The sequence below is a fragment of the Musa acuminata genome, chromosome BXJ3-11 (assembly GCF_036884655.1).
Source record: "Musa acuminata AAA Group cultivar baxijiao chromosome BXJ3-11, Cavendish_Baxijiao_AAA, whole genome shotgun sequence".
Taxonomy (NCBI): domain Eukaryota; kingdom Viridiplantae; phylum Streptophyta; class Magnoliopsida; order Zingiberales; family Musaceae; genus Musa; species Musa acuminata.
This window is the reverse complement of record NC_088359.1, coordinates 23,234,549-23,255,435: the sequence shown is the minus strand read 5'-3', so window position 1 is coordinate 23,255,435 and position 20,887 is coordinate 23,234,549. Positions and strand designations below refer to the sequence as shown.

Sequence of the window (20,887 nt, the reverse complement as noted above, 5' to 3'; positions counted from 1 at the left end):
CTTTGGCACCCAAACACATCGACATTTGCGTGCAACCCCACAAGCTGTTCTTTTACGTTGGTACGTTGGAACTTGGTGTTAATGCCGTATTATTATTATTATTTACTGATATCGAACGATATAACTCAACATATTATTTTTGATACATTAATTCGTAATAAAATTCAATTGATTATTGAAATTAGTATTGAGTTGAGATCCAACATCAACACTTCCTTGCTGTAGTCAACTTAGATGGACTTGAACCATGACTTGCGTGGTACACGAGGAATTTGTTCCTTACCCTCGGAATCATCTTTTCGAGGACAAAGAAGCCATACAAAATACCCTGCGTACGTATTCATACACACTTCCTCGATTGATCGATGATAACACCTAACACGCAACCTCGATCACGAAGTCCAATCCATCCGATTCGTGCTCGCTCGCTCGCTCGCCTGTTGATCTGTCTAGACTCGGATCACTAGCGAAAAACCGGAGGCGTCCGGTGACCTCACCGCACCAGGATTTCTCTTACGGGAACCAGTTTCGGTAACTCCGCATCCACCCCTGCCACCGCAGTTAAGCCCATCGATCGGACGGACGAGGCGGTGTTCACCAGCTACCGTTGGATGGGCGGGAGAGAGGACGCTTGATCAGGAGGCGTCGCCTGCCGATCCGACGGCTGGAAGGGGTTGGGTTCGGAGAAGAGATGGTCTCAGTAACTGGCACTGGATATATAAGCGAGCTTTCACCCCTCCAGTCCCTTGGTTTCAAGACTCATCTGCCCCTCTTTCTCTCTCTCTCTCCCCCTGGCTCGCGCTCCCTCCGCTCCATAGATAGAGGCAAAGAGCGGCTAATCGCCCCCTCTCTCTCCTCTCTCGTTTCGGCAGCCTTCGCTTGGACTTCTTCCTCGAGCTTGTTTTACTTCGATCCGCCCTAATTCACGCTCTTATATCGGGTCGACCGGAATTCGAGTCGAGGAAGGGGGCGCGCGGAGGACAAAGATCGAGGATTCAGGGTTTGATCCGTGGATTATTGGTGGAAATAGGGGAAAGGAGGCGATTTTGGTGTCTCTGCAGGGTTTTTTCTTCCTTGGTTGTTAGATGACTCTATGATAGTGGGAGGAGGCATTGATGGGTTCTCAGCTCAAGCGGCCCAACGTTCCCCGAGCCGATCTGTGAGTTGCTCGCGTATCGATTTCTTTCCTTAACGGAGTCGACTTTTCTCACGGTTTGTTTGGGCCGTGTTATCATTCTTCTAGGGCTGATATTTCGGATAAATGCGATGTTTTCCTCAGATTATTTCGGTTTTTAGGGAGTTTTGGAATTTTACGTCCCTTGTTGTCCGCGAGAGAAGTGGATATTGGAAAGCTTCGGGTTTCATCTTGCTCTTGTATTTCAATCAAATTCGGGAAGCTACCATTACCCGATCATTCTATTTAATGTTTTTTTCTTCTTCAATTCAGATATATAGAATTGTTGGGATCATCATTTATTGTAAGAAAAACTCGCTCAACGAGAAAAGTGAATTATCTCCCTTTATTTCTTTCCTTTTTGTGGTCGTTTTGGTCGAAGATGATATGTGGTCTTGGATCTGTTGTAATTCAGTGGGTTTTGGTCCAGGTCCGGGCAAACCCATATGCCGCCGGCTCCAGCAGTTGGTACCACTCCCAAGCTCACCACCAACGATGCCCTAGCCTACCTGAAGGCTGTCAAGGATGTCTTTCAAGACAAAAGGGAAAAATATGATGAATTCCTTGAAGTCATGAAAGACTTCAAGAGCCAGAGGTTCAGTTTGATCTCTTCTCTATTTATCACTAGTGCTCTCAAGTTCTTTTTTTTGCCCTTGATCTCCAGTCGAGTTGTATTTAATGCTTCTTTACTCATTACCTGTATTTCCTCTTGTGAGCTTGCAGGATTGACACTAATGGGGTTATTATGAGGGTGAAGGAATTATTTAAGGGGCATCTGGATTTGATATTGGGTTTTAATACCTTCTTGCCCAAGGGATATGAGATTAAGCAACCAGAAGACAAGAAACCAGTTGAATTTGAGGAAGCAATCACCTTTGTTAACAAAATTAAGGTATATATGCGGTCAAAAATTATTTTAATCCTAAAACTTCTTTGCTACTTCTTCATACGTACTCATTTGATGCATTTCTTCTGCTGCAGAATCGTTTCCAGAATGATGATCGTGTTTACAAGTCATTCTTGGATATTTTAAATATGTACCGAAGGGAGGATAAGTCAATCCATGAGGTCTACCAAGAGGTATTTTGCTTTTAGATAAAACCGTGGCTTATGCGAACATGTCTGGATTGAACAATTGTGTGTGCTTATATATTTCTAGGTTGCAGCTCTCTTTCAGAATCATCAAGATTTGCTCGAAGAATTTATACATTTTTTACCTGATGCCTCGGCAACATTTGCCCCACAACATGCATATTCTGGTCGAGGCTTTGTGCGCCGAGATGACAGGAGCTTTCTGATGCCAGCAGTAAGGAATGTTTATGCGGATAAGGTGTGTTGCTTGTTGTCACGATTGAAAAGCTGCAATTTAACGATTCACCTAAAAGGAGTTGACTATGTATTTTTTTATTGTAGCAAAAAAGAATTCACTTTTGACCTAGTAAAGGAAGTTGTCATGTCATACTTTTCTATAACCTTTCTTGATTCATGTTTCAGTTTGGATAAATTTGCTGCTATCTTTGTGTGCATATGTTTTTAAGACAAGTCAACTTTAAGAATGTTTATGGGGATAAGGTGTGTTGCTTGTTGTCACGATTGAAGAGTTGCAATTTAAGGATTCACCTAAATGGAGTTGACCATGTATTTTTCAGTGTAACAGAAAAGAATTCACTTTTGGTCTAGTAAAAGAAGTTGTCAGATCCTGCTTTTCTATAACCTTTCATGACTCATGTTTCAGTTTGGATAAATTTGCTGCTATCTTTGTGTGCACATTTTTCTGAGACAAGTCAACTTTAAATATATCTTCATTTCTTGAACTAAAATGAACCTTTTCTTGAGTTTACAGAGGGAGACAGCATATATGTCACGTACCGATCGTGACTCTAGTGTTGATTGTCTTGATACAGAGCATGGTAGGCAGAGAAGACGTGCAGAGAAGGAAACAGATAAGAAGGAAGACAGGGACAAGAGAGACCACGAACGAGATGAGGACTCAGAGCATGATTGTGGAGATTTAGAAAATTCAGAGTGTAGGCATAAAATTTCATCTAGAAGGGTGGATGACTCTATTGATGAGCCGATGCAACAAGGAGGTGATCGTGCCAAGAATATTGGCATCTATAGTTTTTCAGTTTCATCATTTGATGATAAGAATGCTTTGAAGAGTAAGTCTTCTAAAATTTGCTGTTTGATTTAAGTCCAACCTGAATTTGTCTCTGGATGTGGCATCATTATCATGCTTTGTCTTCCTAGTTGGCTTGATCACCTTAAACAGACAGAAAGGGAGATCCACTTGATTGGTAATTGCCATTAGAGGTCTAATTTTCTTGGAAGTTTTAGGTTTGCTTGAGCGTGAAGTGCTGAACTCCTGTGTAACTGGTTCGAGTAATAGATTTTTACATCTGGAGAGATGTGCTTCAGTTATGTCCATCCAGTGAATTTGTAGACTGATTTATGCAGTTAGGTTTGATGAATGTGTAGAGATACTTCTTTTGTTTGTTAGAATAACTTGGTTAAATCGACTATTTGCTGGCTATGGTGCATTTGTCTAGTTACAAGTTTATACTAGTGATTAATGGTTCTGTAGTGCAAATGTATAATCTGTTAAAGTTTTATCCTTCGTTCAATTTCAATGTGGCAGGTGTATATACCCGAGAATTTAACTTTTGCGAGAAAGTCAAGGAGAAGTTGTCTCCTGATACATACCAGGAATTTTTGAAATGCCTTCACATATATAGCAAAGAAATAATAAACAGAACAGAATTAAAGAATCTGGTAAGCTTTTGAATATTGAAGCATCAATACATTGAAGGCTTCTGTGCTAGTTTTACAACTTACTAGAATTCCAACAATTGTTATTCACAATAGTTGACCTGTTGTTTTGTTCTACTTTGCACTTCATACTTCCTCAGTTTTTAAATAACTTGGTGCCTAATTGTCTCCAACTAATAATTTAGAAGGGCATAAGTTTTTAAATAACATCTACCACATAAGTTTGACAATGTCATAGCTAGTAAAGAAAATTAATGGCCGAAAGGACCACACTGTAGATATTTATGAAGTTGATAATTTACTTTTATTTGATCGGACAAAATAGGAAGTATGTACATTCAAGGTTTCAGATACAGGCAGGTCCAGTACAGACTAATAGGTATTTCTCACTTCCACCAAGGTTCAATGCACAGTAATGACCTAATACCATGATATTAATTTTTGATTTTTTTCAGTGATATTGGGTAAAAGATGTAGGTATATTATCCCAAATATCAATACTATATCAATCTGATAATGCGTTGAATACAATATTGGATCGGGATTTCAAACCCTGCATAGATTATTAATTGTCTAAGTGTTTCAACTAATTGATACCTAGATGTAGGTCAATGGGAAGACTATCCATCTTATGAAACATGATCCACATGTTATATATCAATTTGACATTTTTCTTTCCTGATTGGCCTAGTATTGCCAATGCTTAATTAATACAGTACTCGTCACGTCTAAAAATAATTTTTTCATTCTAACTGTTTAGGGAGCCTATTCTTTTGGGGCACATAGCTGCTTATTACAGTTGCCTAAGTAAATGTTTGTGATCATCTTTGTTGCTATATTTCCTTTGCCGTCATCCAGGCTGGTGTTGTAACCATCGATGATTATGTTCTGCCATCTCATCTTGTTCTCGATAAGGTTTGCATCTTGTTTGTGGCAGCATTGGTATCACTCTGCAGACATTGCCTTAGTTGATGTACATATTATCCCATTTGGTTGCACCTTCATAATTGTTAGTGCCTTTCTGTGCATCATTTGTTCCCCTGCTCCCTAACCTTCCAATTTCACTTTCAATACTCTTATGCCGTGTGTTAGTTCTCTAGTAAAGCAGGTAGCTGCTTGAAGTATGCTTAACAACCACAAAAATTAGGATTAGGTTGTCTACTGCTAGCCTCCTAAGTTTACCTTGTATACTCTTGTGACTTATGGTAGCTGTTTAGACACTTGAAATATGCGTAATTGACATAGTGATTATGATTAAGATGAAAAAGTGCAAAACCTGGAGAGAATATTGAAGTCTTATAAGCAACAATTCTAGTTAATGTTTTTCTGATAAGGTAACTGTTTGCACTTTCTTAGTGCTGTTTATGCATTTTCAAGGTGCAATAACCAAATATTGATGAGACCACTCTTGGATTTTGTGCAGATACAGACTGCATATTGAGTATATGATTATAAGAAATATGCAAATCAGCTAACGATGATTGATACCGGGATGGACAGAATGGAGAGAAAAATAAGTAGAATAGATTGAAGGGTAGATAAACAAGCTCACCACCCTAGTAAAACATTCAAGGGATAAAATATCACTACCCAAGGAGTCTAACTAGGGATATAAGACTTAAGAACTTACCAATCTAAGGAACAAGGAATCCACCAAAAAGACGTGACACAGGACATCACTTAAGAAATAAGGCTTGTATGCAAAACACTCTATGCCCCTAAATCTTTCAAGCATGAGGTATATACTAACAAGCTTGGAACAACTCTCCAAGCATGGATGATTAATTTCTTTACTATATTTATAATTTAAAGTAAATGAAAACTAATTAAAGAGTCATTGAATAACTAATAGTCATTTAGGACTTCAAAAGGTGTGAAATGAGTATTCCTGATTATTGAAAAACTAAGAAATTAGTGTAATTATCTTGACTTCCTTTGACACAAAGATTGAAGACACTCCTGTACCAATGGTCTATAGTAGTCCATATATAAATATATCGAGTAGAGCAGGCTGCTGAACTATCGTTTAACACCTTAAACTCGAGGCTGACTGTGGAGTGTTATTGAACTATGAAAATGTCGAGAGACAATGTTGATCCTGCTGGTGTGCCAAGCAGGAATATACATTGATGATTGATGCAGCATAATTTGAAGTAGTTAATGATTTGTTAGCATGCTGGATCCTTGGCTCATTAAGCAGAAGACACTCTAAAGTTGTCTTATGTCAAAAAGGTTGATACTGAATATGATTCGGTTCTAGTATGATCCAGTGTTTTAAAAAGGCGCTTGGGCGAGGCGAGGCAAGGCCCGAGAGCCTCGCACAGTTGTCGGGTGAAGTGCTTTAATGAAGCGTTGCTTGGGTGCTCACTTGAGCCCATGCGTTGGATGCCTCGGGCGAGTGCCTGGTTGAAGGCGAGCAATTGAACTAGATGGCCAACACTGGTTCGGTTGAATAGTAACTTAATTGGTTCAATCGAACCTAGCACAGTAAATAGTATCAGTAAACCCTTCCTAGTTCCTACCCATTAACACTAGGTACTTCACCGCTCTGGTCCCATCGCTGCCTTCGTGCGTAGCCGTTGTTGACCTACAGGTCCGATTCTTCCTCTGCCATCAACGGATGGGTTCGAAGCTCCCGCTGCTGTAGCTTTCGTGTGCAGTTCCCTCCACCGAAGTTGCTTCTGTGTGCAGCTCCTTTCATCGTCGAGGGATAGGGCCGCAACTTTCTCTGCCACCGATGGACACATCTGAAGCTTCCTCCCCCCCTGACGTGGTCATCCGTAGCTTCCTCTACCGTCACTGCCATTGTCTGTAGCTTTCTTTGTTGTTGCTGTCGCTATCCATAGCTTCCTCCACTATTGCTGTTGTCGTCTGAAGGTTCCTCTATTACCATCGCCCTCTTCTTTTCCACGTTCAACCGTCGGTGACTCCTTTTCTCCCCCTCTACCGTTATGATTATTGTTAATAGTGGATTAAATACTATTAACAGTGGAATATTAATCCTTATTTGATATTAAAACTGCTGCTATCATATAATAAACTAAAATTGATATTAATCCTTAGAACTGTTGACTTATTTAGAACTAATCCCTATTTAGAATTGTTATTAGTCTCTATCTAGCATTGTTCATCTCTATTTATTTAGAAATGTTATTAGAGTTTCAGGATTAATAGCAAGTGTACATAGCAACAAAGAAGATTCATAAAAAAATTTAATTTAATATTGTATTCTATTTATATAATCACGTTTATTAATTGTATTATATATTTTAATATTTTAATATTTTAAAGCATCTTGCTTCGCTCGGGCAGGTGCCTAGGCGAGCATCTAGCGTTTTTTAAAACACTGGTATGATCTAGTGCATGAGCTGAATGAAAACTTAGATTCATCTTCTAAAGATGATACGTGAAAGAAAGATGATGGCAGTGTTCAGAGTAAGGAACTTAGATCATCTATAGGTGAAATTCAATACATATGTGGTCAAATGGCAAAAGTTATGTTGACAGATGTATACATTGGCTTTCCCCAAATCTCTTATTGATGGAAATTGAGTGTTCTACTCTGCCCCTTTTACTATGGCAGATGGTTTGTTTAACAGTCCATAAATTTTTTGCAATATTGAGTTAGTATATGTGACATTTTATTTACCTTATCTTATTTAGGCACTGTTTTTCATGGAAGGATATGCTTTTGACCTACTTTTGTACATAGAATAAGCTGGGCACCTCTGTAGAGATCATCGAGTCATATGGGTTTTTTTTTGTGTGTTTTTGTTTTTTGTTCCTATCCTTAGTGTACATGTCTCTGGCTCAATAGTTGTGTCCATTAAGCTATTAATGCCTTGTGCATATCTGCATTGTGGTTTTGTATGCATCTAAAGCTCATTGAGTACTTTATGAAAAATTTTGATCATTGTGTCACGTCATGTCATAATGGGTCATCATTTGTTGAATATTAATCTCATGGTTATTCAGTTTGTGAAAGAAGTTTATGTTAGTTATTCTGTCATTTAAAGACCCGTAGTGCTTGGGTAAATATAGATTTCTTGATTGCTTCTGTAAGCTAATGCTTCTTGTTACAGGTAAGTGATATCCTGGGGAAGTTTCCTGATCTCATGGAAGGTTTCAATGAATTTTTGGCCCATTGTGAGAATATAGGTGGGTATGTTTTTCAGGTTTCTAGGGTTCCATCTGTGTTACATGTTTTATCAAGATGCTTCAATCATATACATTACTTTCATAGTTTTCTAATTGAAACCTTCTGTGCAGATGGATTTCTTGAAGGCGTATTCAGAAAAAGTATGTCCACAGATCTTATTCCTTTCAAATGTTTGCAGTTGAATTTCGTTTCTTTTTCTGGATAAGAAAAATACCTTTTTCTGACAGTACTAACAGAATATGTTTTCTGTTTAGTTCATAAAATAGGCTGTTATTTCTTGGACTAACAAAATCCTTGTGCAATGAAGGACATATGGCTCGACCAGTTAAGATAGAGGATAGAGACAGAGAAAGGGAGTGTGAAATGGATGAGCAGGAGAAAGTTCATGAAAGGAGGGAGAGAAATAAGGAAGGAGACAGGGTTGATAAAGGTGCTCTTTTCAATTCTAGGGATGGGACCTCTCACAAGTCTTCTTTGCTATCGAGCAAAGAAAAATATAATATATGTAAACCAATTTCAGAGCTTGACCTCTCAAATTGTCAACGTTGTACCCCAAGTTATCGTCTTCTGCCAAAAAATGTAAATATTATCCAAGTTTAATATTTTCTTTTTGCAACTTGTCACTTTTCACTTTCCATGTTTCTTATTCACACTTTTGCCTGTACTCTGTAGTATTCAATCCCTCCTGCTAGCCACAGGACTGAACTTGGAGCATCAGTCTTAAATGATGTATGGGTGTCAGTGACTTCTGGAAGCGAGGATTATTCCTTCAAGCACATGCGCAAAAACCAATATGAAGAAAGCTTATTTAGATGCGAAGACGATAGGTACTTAATCAGATTTTTTCCAAATTTATCTGCCCAATTGCCCCCACCCCCCCAAACAAGACAAAAAAAAGGAAAATAAACCCTTACCAAGTGTTGACTCACTATTTTCTGTATTTTGTTTTTTAGGTCCTTTTTTTAATCTCCATATCAGTATTTTATGGCAATCATTCTTTCTTTGACTATATGGTCTATCATTGACTTCCATTTTATCCATGAGATGTTTCCAGATTTGAGCTGGATATGTTATTGGAATCGGTTAATGCGACCACTAAGCTAGTGGAGGACTTGCTAGAAATGATGCAAGACCCTGTCAAATCAGAGAATCCATTTCGTGTTGAAGATCACCTTACTTGTTAGTATGCATAAAATTAATGGATCTTTTTTAGTGCATTTTCTCCTTTTCAGCTTTTCATTATATTGTCTTTTTTTCTGTTTCTTATTACATTGTTTTGATTTTCTTATTTTTGTTTGTTTTCTCTTCTCAAATAGCTTTGCATTTGAGATGCATTGAGCGATTATATGGAGATCATGGACTTGATGTCATGGATGTGCTTCGGAAGAATGCTAGCCTTGCATTGCCAGTCATATTAACCCGCCTAAAGCAAAAGCAAGAGGAATGGTTTAGGTGCCGTTCAGATTTTAATAAAGTTTGGGCAGAAATATATGCTAAAAACTATCATAAATCGCTGGACCATCGTAGTTTCTATTTCAAGCAACAGGATTCAAAGAGCTTGAGCACAAAAGGTATGTCTTGGTCATTTACAACTTTTTGAGTATGATGACTAAATGGAAGTCTTTTGCATTTAAAATGGGGATTCTTGATTCTTGTAGACGGTGTTAAGTTACAAATTTAGATGTTGTCGTTTATGTTGCTGTAAATATGTTTATATGTTGCTTACTTTTTCTGACAGCTTTGCTGGCTGAGATCAAAGATATAAATGACAAGATGAAGAAGGAGGATGACGTTCTTCTTGCCATTGCTGGTAGAAATAGGCGTCCCATAGTTCCCACTATGGAATTTGAGTATATAGACATGGATATTCATGAGGATTTATATCGGATCATTAAATATTCATGTGGCGAAGTTTGCACATTTTCTGATCAGTTCGACAAAGTCATGAAGATATGGACTACCATTTTGGAGCCCCTATTTGGTGTTCAACCTCGAAACCAAGGAGTAAAAAGTTTGCAAGATGTGAAGCCTAAGAGTCATGCTGTCAAAACCATTATGCCAGGTTTGGGTGAAAGCAATGGGAATCCTGGTGCTTATAATACCAAACAATGTAATGGTGATCAGAACATTCCATCTGAACAAGCACCTTCATTCACGACTAAGTCAGCTGATGGGGACACAACAGTTACTGAAAATGGATTTTATGACACAATTCAAGCCACTAACTGTGGTGAAAATATTTGTAGTAGTCCACTTCAAGGAAGAGTGCAATGTTGTGCTTCTGTGGCTGATGAAATGCCTGAGATAACTGTGCCAGATTCTGTTGCTGGTAGAGCTGAACAAAGTCACAATAAAATAAGCCAGGAGATTGCATCAGGTTCAAGAGTTACATCTTTTTCATTTTTGATATTTCATTTTTTTATTGCAAAGTGACTTTATCTTACCTTCTCTGATTTTCTTTTCAAGGGGTTAGCTGTGGATCTATAGGAACTGACCATTGTGGAACAGAGACACTAGTTGAAGCTCGGGCTACTAATGAGAATTTGCCATATTCAGAGGTATAACTTTGTTTTTATTTTTTACTCAGGTACATGACTTATGATTGATGTTTTGGTGATTAACCCTTAGAGGACTTTTTGTTAGGATAGTTGCTATTTGATGTCATCTTTTTCAAGGATTTAAGTTATGATTTCTGCTGGTTAATTCCAGCTATATTGGATTATACCAACAGGGTCGGGACACATGGTCCACGGCATACCAAAGGCATATGGTCATTGTGATGATTTGACTAGTTTCCTTTTGACATAGGATAACCTAAAGTGTGATAAGCTTAGTGGTTTGGGAGCAGAAATGGTGAAATATAGAAATAAGAACAAAAGAAAGAGGAGAGGGTTCGATAGAACAAGCTCTGTTCACAAAATTCTCAAGTCAAATAATAAAAGAGTAAGTAGTGCAAATTCAGACACGCTACTTTTGAGGGAGAAAAATACAAAATCTCTCTTCTTGAGTAGCTTGGCTTGGTTGTGAGGTTCTAAGTACCTTCAACAATGTTAGGTTTTTAGCAATTTGGGGTTTGATGGATCATGTATTGTCAAAGAAAAGTCTAGGATAGTAGAGAATACGGGATAATAGAGATTTTGCAATGGTAAAATTCAGGCGGTATGATATTTGGGGAAGAAAGGAGCGGAAGATAATAAATTGCTAACTTCTTAAGCGCGCTCCAGCTCTTTTGAACTCCACTTTGAGGGAAGGTTGTGGCCTTACACTGGCAATATATATTGTGAGGAAGAAACTCATTCATCCAAACATTAAGTGATGTTCCGATTGTAGTACCTTTCACCTTCTTATAGGCCCTCAAGTACAAGAAATAAAAAAATTATAAAATTAATAAAAATAAAAATAATCAAGTCAAATCAATCATTTAGTCTTTCCATTTTTTGAGGAAGATGAATTTTCATATTGGCCTTGGCGAATATTCTTTCATTTTTATTATACATCTGATATGAAGGCTTCCATCTTTGTATCGTAATGAAACTTATAGAAGTATAATCTTTAATCAAGATTCTTATTTTTTCTTCAATTTGGGTAGTCTAGGAAATAAAAATAGAAACTTGGGAGATGTTGTGTTATACAAAAATCCCCTCTAAAGTATTAGAATTATTCCCATAATAGGAAAACAACTAGGCAAAACTGAAAATATGTTAGGTAATGACCAATCCAAAGAGATTTGGGTTGATCTTTCTTCTCTCCACGCTTGGTGTAATGCCTCAATTTGCACCACCTTCGGAAAACTTTTTATTTTAATTTTGAGTTGTCTGCTCACATGAAATTCTTGCAGCAGTTATGATTAGTTTTGGTTTACATAAAAAGTCTATAGAAGCTTGTTATGTCTGACTAGTACTAATATGAGGGATGCACTGTCTATAAATTCCTTATGGCAACATTAAAAAAACAGCAAATAAATGGTCATATCTTTGGCCTTCCATGTGTATATGAAGTTATGAACCCAAGTGCTGTTTGCATAATAACAGTATTTCTTGGTCTGTCTTAGAATTGATGATTTCATCTAATACTTGATATGACTATAAAAAATCTGCTAGGGTGGGCAAACTGGATTGCAAATCATATCAATTAATGGTGGTAGCATCACTGAAAGCAACAAATACTACAGACCTAATGATGTTTTTGTATCCCTTAATAATCTCAAAGTTGAAAGAGAAGAAGGAGAATTATCACCTAATGGAGATCTTGATGAGGATAATTGTGTGGCTCTTGAGGATGCTGCTACAAATGTAGCTCATACAGGGAAAGATACTTCTGCTAGCGGACAGTACCAAGTCAGGCCTGGAGATGTAGAGGCTTCTTGTGGAGAGGATGCTGGGGATAATGGTTCTGGTGCTGCTGCTGATGATGAATGTGAGGAAAGTGCTCAACGCTCTACGGAGGTCAGTGGAAATGCATCTGAGGCTGGTGAGGATGTCTCAAGCAGTGAATCTGGTGATGGTGAGGAATGTTCCCATGAAGATCAAGAGGAAGAGGATGATGCTGAGCATGATGATCAGGATGCAAAAGCTATAAGCGAAGGTAAGGCTGATGCACATGATGCTGAAGGAGAACTATTTCTGCATACAGTTAAACCTCTTGCCAGGCATGTGCCTGCAGCACTGCATGATGAGCAAGATAAATCATCACGGATCTTTTATGGAAATGATTCATATTATGTGCTGTTTCGGCTTCATCAGGTCAGACTTTTTTGCATTTACTTAGCTTATAGCATATATTTCTAGTCATAATTTATATTTATATTATTTCATAGCAGACTTTGTATGAAAGGATACTTTCAGCCAAGACAAACTCATCAGCTTCTGAAAAAAAATGGAAAAGTTCTAAAGATACAAGCCCTCCTGATTTGTATGCCAAGTACTATACATCAATAACCACGTCTTTCACCTTTTATTTGTGCTTGGGCGTGGATTATCATGCATAAAAGTCTCTTATATGGCTTTGCAGATTTATGAGTGCTCTATTCAACCTTCTTGATGGTTCTGCTGACAATACCAAGTTTGAAGATGATTGCCGTGGTATCATTGGAACTCAGTCATATGTGCTTTTTACAATGGACAAGCTAATATATAAAATAGTTAAACAGGTACTGATGTACATATATAACATATTATATGGTTCTTGAATAACTGTATCCTTTTTTCTAAGGGTGCACTTATGTTTTTTTTTTGTTTTCAGCTTCAAGCAATAGCTTCAGATGAGACAGATAATAAGCTTCTTCAACTATACTTGTATGAAAAATCAAGGCAAACAGGAAGATCTTTTGATCTCGTCTATCATGAGAATGCTTGTGTCCTTCATGATGAGAGCATATACAGATTTGAATTTGTAAGCTTCTTTTATCTCCTTTGTCCCTGCATGTTTAGGGTGATGAATATCCATTTTGTTTTTCATTCATGTCCTTTTATGCGTACTTGTTGTAGTGATTTGTTGTTAAAGAATTGTTGCATGTAGTATGTCACTTAACTAGTTTTGCCTAAGTCGTGCAACACCCTTGCATGTTCGTCCGCAAAGGTCAGCTTCCTCGAAACCTCCTATGGTCCCTTATGACCTACAAAAGAGAAAACAGATTAGAGAAAGCGTCTCACTCGGGATCCACAAGCAATCATTTCAGTAAATACTTCATAGCTAATGCAAATTATAAACATACTTCATAAGCTCTGAACGGTCGCACAATAAAGGGTCCAAAATGGTCCACTACGGACTGAAATTCTCACATAACATAACCTTTGTTTACAAGCCTAAGACAACCACCAAAACCAAAGAAAATGGGATTGCTAAGTCTACTATCAGCCCTTTACATGCTATGCAAAACATGAACAAAACCGAAAGATATGGACATACATGAGCATTACATCAAACACACCGTTTATAGATTTGTCCGTGACATTCTCCCTCACTAATTCCTTCGACGTCCTCGTCGAAGCCTTTGCTGACGCTGTATCTCCTCATCTTTGTTGAGTCTTCAATCTTTTGCTCCAGTTGCAATGCACCTCTTGGCTCTCGGCTGCACTCTGCCACTGTTGAGTAGTCGAACTTTGATCCGTCATGCTGGTTCAACTCGCCAATGACTTTGACTCAGGTGTGGGGTCGGTTGAGCTAGGTTGATCCTTCTTGTTTCTTGCAGATCCCTCAGATGAAAGAAAAGATCATTCTTAGTATGCGCCAGTCTCTCAAATGTCTCATGTCGCTTGAACTAGGTTGATGCTTGTTGGATCTTTAACGAGCATTGTCTTGTAGACTTTAAAGTTTTTGGGTTATTCCTCCGTAGAATTTGCTCATCGATTCTTCTTCCACTTAATCGTCACTTCTAAGTAGGTTCGTATTACTTCCACTTTCGATTGGTATTCTATTGGGAAATGAAGCGGATAATCTACTTTCAGTGGCACTGATCACTTTTGGTGAGGATTTGACAACTATTTTCTTTCACTAAGTTTCTTCGAAGGGTCTTTGAACCTGTTAGAGCTCCTCTGCTAGATAGATAAGAGAATTGGGGTACTCGATTTCGCCAATTCTCTTAAGAGTTTAGAAGGCAAAGGTTACTTGACTTCGCTTCGTCTCCTCGAGGTTTGTACTCCATGCATCGAGCTGGTTACTAGCCTTCGCCTGCTCTTTACTCACACTTCTGAAGCACTCGAAGTGTTTGCACTCCTTACGTTGAGTTAGCTACTGCGATTCACCTTCTCAATGCCATCGAACTTTTGGAATGCAAGAAGTTTTCACCCTAACTTGGAGCAAGTCTTTAATAGTTTTGGTCGCCTCTAGGATTGTACCGTATTCTCCATCATCTTTGCCATCTACTTCTCTGAGTCCAAAGGTACAGCACCGCATACTGCCTACTTTGTTTTTTAGTCGAGCACTTTTGCATCGACCTGAAGTCCTCTACTTTCGGCTATCTTGATGAGAAGCTCGTTGACACCGATCTTACGAAGTTCCCTAGCCTCTGCCCTTCAGTCTTGTCTCGGTACTTGGAGTTTGCCTCTACATGCTCCACCTCCTCGGCCCCTTTCACGACTAAGCGCTTTCCCTCCATGAGAACAAGGGATCGATGACTTCACGAAAGTCTCGCCTTTGTGGGACCATGGTGCTGCCATGCCCATGGCCCTACTATTCGTCGCCTCGCATCTGCGTCCCTTTCTTTGCAATCGGTGGATTTGCCTCTGTGGCACTCCTATGAGTCCACCGTCATTCTAACCGATACTTGGTTTTTGGGTAGCTATGTCCCTTTGGACTCGTCGCTTCCTCGCCCCTTTCGACCCTCTGCTTCAACACCTTTGTGTTCTCCGAGCAATTCCCCTTGGTTGGTGGAAAGACAGATTACAACTCCCATGCATGGCCTCCGCCATCATGTTATTGGGTTTGCACCGATTATGTTCTCTTTAGCTTCCTTGGTAGCAACGTTTGCTTACTCGGTCTTGTCCTCTGACTTGTCGGGCTCTCTCTTAAGCGAATATGAGCTCTGAAGCAATCCAACTCTTTAGCCGCTTCGATCATACCTCTGCATGATCAAGTCCCCCCTATGGGACTCACTGGTTTTTGGGTAGCTAAGTCCCTCTAGACTCATTGTCGCTTCCTCACCCCTTTCGACCTCCTATTTCAACACATCTATGTTTTCCGAGCAGTTTCCCTTTGTCGATGGAAAGACAGACTATAACTCCCATGCATGACCTCCGCCATCATGTCGCAGGGTTGCATCGATTTTGTTCTCCTTAGCTTCCTTGGTAGCAACATTCGTTTACTCGGTCTTGCCCTCTGACTTATCGGGCTACCTTAAGCGAATATGTGCTCTGGAGCAGTCTAACTCGCCAGTCGCTTCGATCATACCTCTGCATGATCAAGTCCCCCCCATGGGACTCACTGGTACTTTGCATTCGATATTCTCCCTTGTTGGTACACAACCCCCTATGTTGATGACCAAGGTTTTTATCCAATGCAAAATTCGATGCATGCACAGAAGATTCGCCTCTGTGATACCATGACATTCACTCCTTGAATCTATAGCTTTTCTTGCTATCGTGTTGTTCACCGAAGTGGAGCTCCTAGTAGCTCCCGATCATACCTCCGTATGATCTAGTCCCTCGTTGGATTAGATCGTGTGTGTATCGCATTGCCACGAACTGTTCCACCACGATCCACTGCACCATATCGCCTCTGATAACATCTCCATTGCATTCTGATCATTATAGGATGAACTTGGATTGTGATCCCTCCATATGTGGCCTTTGCCAACACATCGCAAGGCCTCTTCTACCTTCGATTGTGTTCGCTCATTTGACAATCGACTTTCGTTCACCCCGCTCTTGGGTCATACCCAGATAAATCACAGCTTTAGAACAGTCCGTCGCCTAGTAGCTCTCGAAGTTCACTGACTTCGCTGAAATTGGTGCACCATTGTCTGGATCCTAGGCCTCTGCCCCTATTAGCACAATCTCCGCTGCGCTCTACTTCCTTCATGGCAACTTGAATGGCAGCACTGTGGTGTATTCTTTAAGAGTACCCTCCTCTGTATCCTCTTGTCCCGTTCCAAGGCCTTCTGAACCTAACTTTGCCTCCGCAAGTTGAGTCGCCTTGGTTCCTCCGGTAAATGCTTCTTCGAGATAGGGTGTATGTGCCTCGAAGCTCCCTTCGTCTTTGACACCATGCAAGAAGAGTCTGCTCCATCAGAATGAAGGACCCATGGAACGACATAATCCCGCTCTTGCCTCTGCAAGAGTTCATGTCCTTGACCTCTGTCCAAGGAAAGTTTCGTGCCTCCGCTCCATGTTCCATCTTCTATGTCGACTCTCTTCATGCGGTTTGGGTGTTTCACTAAGTTACACCCAAGTTACTCCACTCCTCGATTTGCATTGAGTTGATGGTGGCCCTCGCGCCCACCATTCCATGGGTCGACCCTCCATTGAGTTCGATCTCCATATCAGCTCCAAGTGTGCCTTCATTTTGTGTTGCCTTGGGTCACTCCCCGACTTAATCTCACAATGCATCCTCCAATGCATTACCTTATGCGAGATCATGCGATGACTCCTCGTCACTCGCTCGGTCCGTTGCACATGATTCTTCCTATAGAGAATCGGGACTTATCCCCTCTAAGGTATTTGTCTCGTTGGAGCAATTTCTCTTTTCGCATCCTTCCCTCTAGAAGTTTCAGAGACCACCATCTCCTTGGACAACTCTACCTTGTTGAATAAACTATGCATTGTTCTACCCCCACAAATGCACTTACTAGATTGAGACTCCTCGCCAATACAGCCCCTGCTGCAACCCTCGAGGCTTAGCAACATGCTGAACTCGTTGCATACTTCAGCCTCCTACATACGTATCCTTTTCATGCCGAAGAGAAAGTTTTAATGCTTCATGGCGCCGAGTTTCGGTCGCCTTGGGATGGCCACGAACATTCCATCGTCTGTATACAAGCCCTTGCATGGGTATCGAAGTCTTCGAATTAGCAATTCCCCTCACCTTCGTGATCTTTGCACAACTCTTTCGGTCGTTGAGCAACCCATTCCACTTTGCATGGTCTTATCCTTTACCAAGCACCTCGCTTGCCTTGAGCACCATCAAGTATGGTTGCCAACGTCGAGCCGTAGCTCGAACTCAGCCATCCTAACTTTTGTGCACTACGCATTCTTCCCAGCTTGCTTGTCCTTATGGTGCCTCTTGTGCGAAGAGTTGGCTATTCCTTTGAATGTCAATCTCAGATGCCTGCTCCTCTGAGCGACTTCTTTTCCCTACATCTCCATGTTCGTTTCCCCTAAACGATCGCACATATTGGTTGCCCTCAACATAGTCTCGCTAGGTCCCCCACATTTGCATGCCAAGTATTTCTATGTGTGCTTGTCCCGCTCTGATACCATATATCACGCACTTAGCTAGTTTTGTCTAAGTCGTGCAGCACCATTACGTGTTCGTCCGCAAAGGTCAGTCTCCCCGAAACCTCCTATGATCTCTTAGGACCTACAAAAAAGAAAACGGATAGAGAAAGTGTTTCACTCGGTATCCACAAGCAATCATTTCGGTAAACACTTCATAGCCAATGCAAATTACAAACAGACTTCACAAACTTTGAACGGTCGCACAACAAAGAATCCAAAATGGTCCACTACAGACCGAAATCCCCACAAGTGCCCATATGACACAATCTTTGTTTACAATTCTAAGACAGCCACCAAAACCAAAGAAAATGGGGCTGCTAAGCCTACTATCAACCCTTTACATGCTGTGCAAAGCATGAATAAAACCGAAAAATACGGACATATATGAGTATTGCATCAAATACACTGTTTATAGATTTGTCCGTGACAGTTTGTAGTATTCAACATTTTGTTCTTGCTTTAGTGGGCTATAAGGAAGAAGATGTGACTATAAATGTGGACTGTTTCAAATATTTGATTATGGAGAGTTAAACAATTACAGTATCTAATTATTTGAAATAGTCACTTCTTTTTCTCTTTTCAGTTTTCGCAGACTTCAGATGTGACCCAACTATCTATTCAGCTCTTGGAACATGGACATGTAAATCCTGAAGCTGCTGCTGTCTCAGTAGATCCCAACTTTTCATCTTATCTGTACAGTGATTTTCTGTCGAGTGTTTTGGTTAGGAAAGGAGCACAGGGTGTCTTCCTGGGAAGGTAAGGGTGATTGGGGCTCGTCACGTGTTCTTATGGAATCCCATGCTTGACTGGTTAAATTTCTGCAGGAATAAACGAAAATATGGGGATGATAATGAGCATTCTGTGGTTGGCAAGGCCATGGATGGAATCCAAGTTATCAATGGTTTGGAATGCAAGATTTCTTCTTGTTCTTCTAAGGTACTTGATTGGAAGCCCTGCCTTAATCTCCAAACTTGTTAGTTGTGTGAATATATTAGGTAATTTTTCTTGCTTTGTTTCCCAGGTGTCTTATGTGTTAGACACAGAAGATATTTTATTCCGAGCTAGAAATAAAAGGAGATGTTCTGGAGGAACCGTATGTCATGACCATTCACAACCTTCACAAGTACATGATGCAAAAGTACAGCGATTCAATAACTTGCTGTCCACTTTCCTGTCCAGAACCTAATGCATCACGCCCCAAGGAAATTGGTAAGTTCTTTCTTGGAGAAAAGAACAAAATTTTTTTAATGTTCCTTTTCATGTTTATTCAGTTGCAGTAATTCACATCATTTCTAGTTTCAACGAAGATCACCCATTATCAAAAATTTTGAATTTGCAAGGCTTTAGCAGACAATGCCACTGGTTATATCAATTTGAAACTTGGAGGAATTATGAGTTTGAGCAAATATCGAGCAGTTGACTTAGTTGTTTCGGTATCAGCAAGTGTTCGCTGCTTCTGATTCGGCGTCTCCTTTCTCTTGCAGTGGCTATTCATCACAAAGTCACCTTGAACTCCTGTTGGGGCTTGCTAGATTTCACTATCTGATGGCGCCGCTTGCTCTTCTCAAAACAACAGTCTCAAAACAACAGCTAGGTGGATTTCTGGTAAATATGTCAAATATTGTCACTTAATTCTGGTGGCTTTTTGCGTCAAAAATCTGTATATATATGTATGCCACCAACTTTGCTCCTCTTTCATGGATACCACTCCACAAGAGTTCCGGCCTTTTTGCTCACGTATTGTTAGTCCATTAAAACACAATGCTCACGTAACATGCTGATGTAAACTGCTTACTCCTGCAATAAAGTGCAGGTATCTGCAGCCTATCCTGTGTCATCATTGAGAATTTCTGGTGTTTGCATCATGTTGGGTGTCGGGAAGAGGAACATTCAGAGATAAATCATCTTCTACATGCAAACATCGTGTTGTTAATTGCTATTTGGCCGAACAAAGGGAAATTAAGGTGAAGAATTGTTGGAATGAGCAGCAAGCTCAGGTCGCTTGACGGTGTGCTTACCTCCCAGTAATATGGCCTTAGAATAAGCTAAAAACAATAATTTTTAAGGGCATATGATTTAATTATATATTTATATTATTTTTTTAATATTTCAATTTTTAAAAAATTATATTAAAATTTTTATAGTTATAAAAATAAAATATTTATTTTTATTTATTTTAACGTTCTCGGTTTTACTAATGAAAGTACGAAAGACAGAAGAAGAAGGGGGAGAGCTTTTGGTGTGTCGGTTGACAATAGATATAGAACTGATTTCTGCCATTTGAATTATCATGGGTGAAGACGAAGGAGCAATAGCCCAATGGTTCAAAACGAGCATTAGACATGATCGTTGCACCTAACATCTTTCTTTTGTCGTCAATAATGCCTTTGGCAAGAGGTTCGGCTCCTCTTATGTGATAATTATCTGTCTTAATATATCAATCTCATCCTTTATGCCTCTTATCTTTATTATAACAAATAAATCGTTTATGAATTTTTTTTTAGAAATTATGAGATAAAGAATTATATCAAATAAATCATATCAAATAGACGGCAAATAAATCATATTTATTTATTTATTTGTCGTTTCCCATAAATGATAAATAAATTGTTTATGGGAACTTTTTGAATTTACCTCAATACATTTTGGGTGATTTCAATTATATTTTAGACCCTCATTATTTTAGATATTTTTTATTAAATATTATGATTTAATAAACTTGAGGTTTTTATATTTTAAATATATATGATGGTAACGATCATCATGATTCTGCTCGTATTTTGGTTTAATTTGATCATGTTTTTGGTAATGCTATTTAGACGCAAATATTTTATTAGTTAGTCTTCAATTTTT

General features: G+C 39.4%; 1 protein-coding gene across 8 annotated transcripts; it reads left to right on the top strand.

Moving 5' to 3' along the window:
- The first annotated feature begins 750 nt into the window (after nt 1-750).
- Nucleotides 751-19,859, top strand: LOC103971466 (paired amphipathic helix protein Sin3-like 4). 8 transcript variants are annotated; one of them, XM_009385495.3, is made up of 23 exons: nt 751-1,159; nt 1,605-1,769; nt 1,898-2,066; nt 2,156-2,254; nt 2,334-2,504; nt 3,018-3,336; nt 3,813-3,946; nt 8,026-8,101; nt 8,213-8,242; nt 8,410-8,681; nt 8,775-8,929; nt 9,157-9,281; nt 9,419-9,673; nt 9,841-10,479; nt 10,569-10,660; nt 12,203-12,844; nt 12,922-13,013; nt 13,113-13,251; nt 13,344-13,493; nt 18,618-18,790; nt 18,859-18,970; nt 19,056-19,243; nt 19,519-19,859. In XM_009385495.3, exons 1-22 carry the CDS (start codon nt 1,116-1,118, stop codon nt 19,218-19,220), a joined length of 4,218 nt encoding a protein of 1,405 aa, XP_009383770.2. In that variant the 5' UTR covers nt 751-1,115; the 3' UTR covers nt 19,221-19,243; nt 19,519-19,859. The 8 variants fall into 8 exon arrangements, 6 of the variants coding, with proteins under 6 accessions (XP_009383770.2, XP_009383768.2, XP_009383769.2 ...); XM_009385493.3 differs by having other exon boundaries at nt 12,922-13,022; XM_009385494.3 differs by lacking the exon at nt 19,519-19,859 and adding an exon at nt 19,375-19,512 and having other exon boundaries at nt 12,922-13,022.
- Nucleotides 19,860-20,887: the final 1,028 nt, after the last annotated feature.

Coding starts and splice junctions, on each gene's coding strand:
- LOC103971466 (XM_009385493.3), top strand. CDS start 1,116: ATGGGTTCTCAGCTCAAGCGGCCCAACGTTCCCCGAGCCGATCT. Junction 8,243..8,409: donor TGAAGGCGTATTCAGAAAAA/GTATGTCCACAG, acceptor TGTGCAATGAAG/GACATATGGCTCGACCAGTT. Junction 8,682..8,774: donor ATCGTCTTCTGCCAAAAAAT/GTAAATATTATC, acceptor TGTACTCTGTAG/TATTCAATCCCTCCTGCTAG.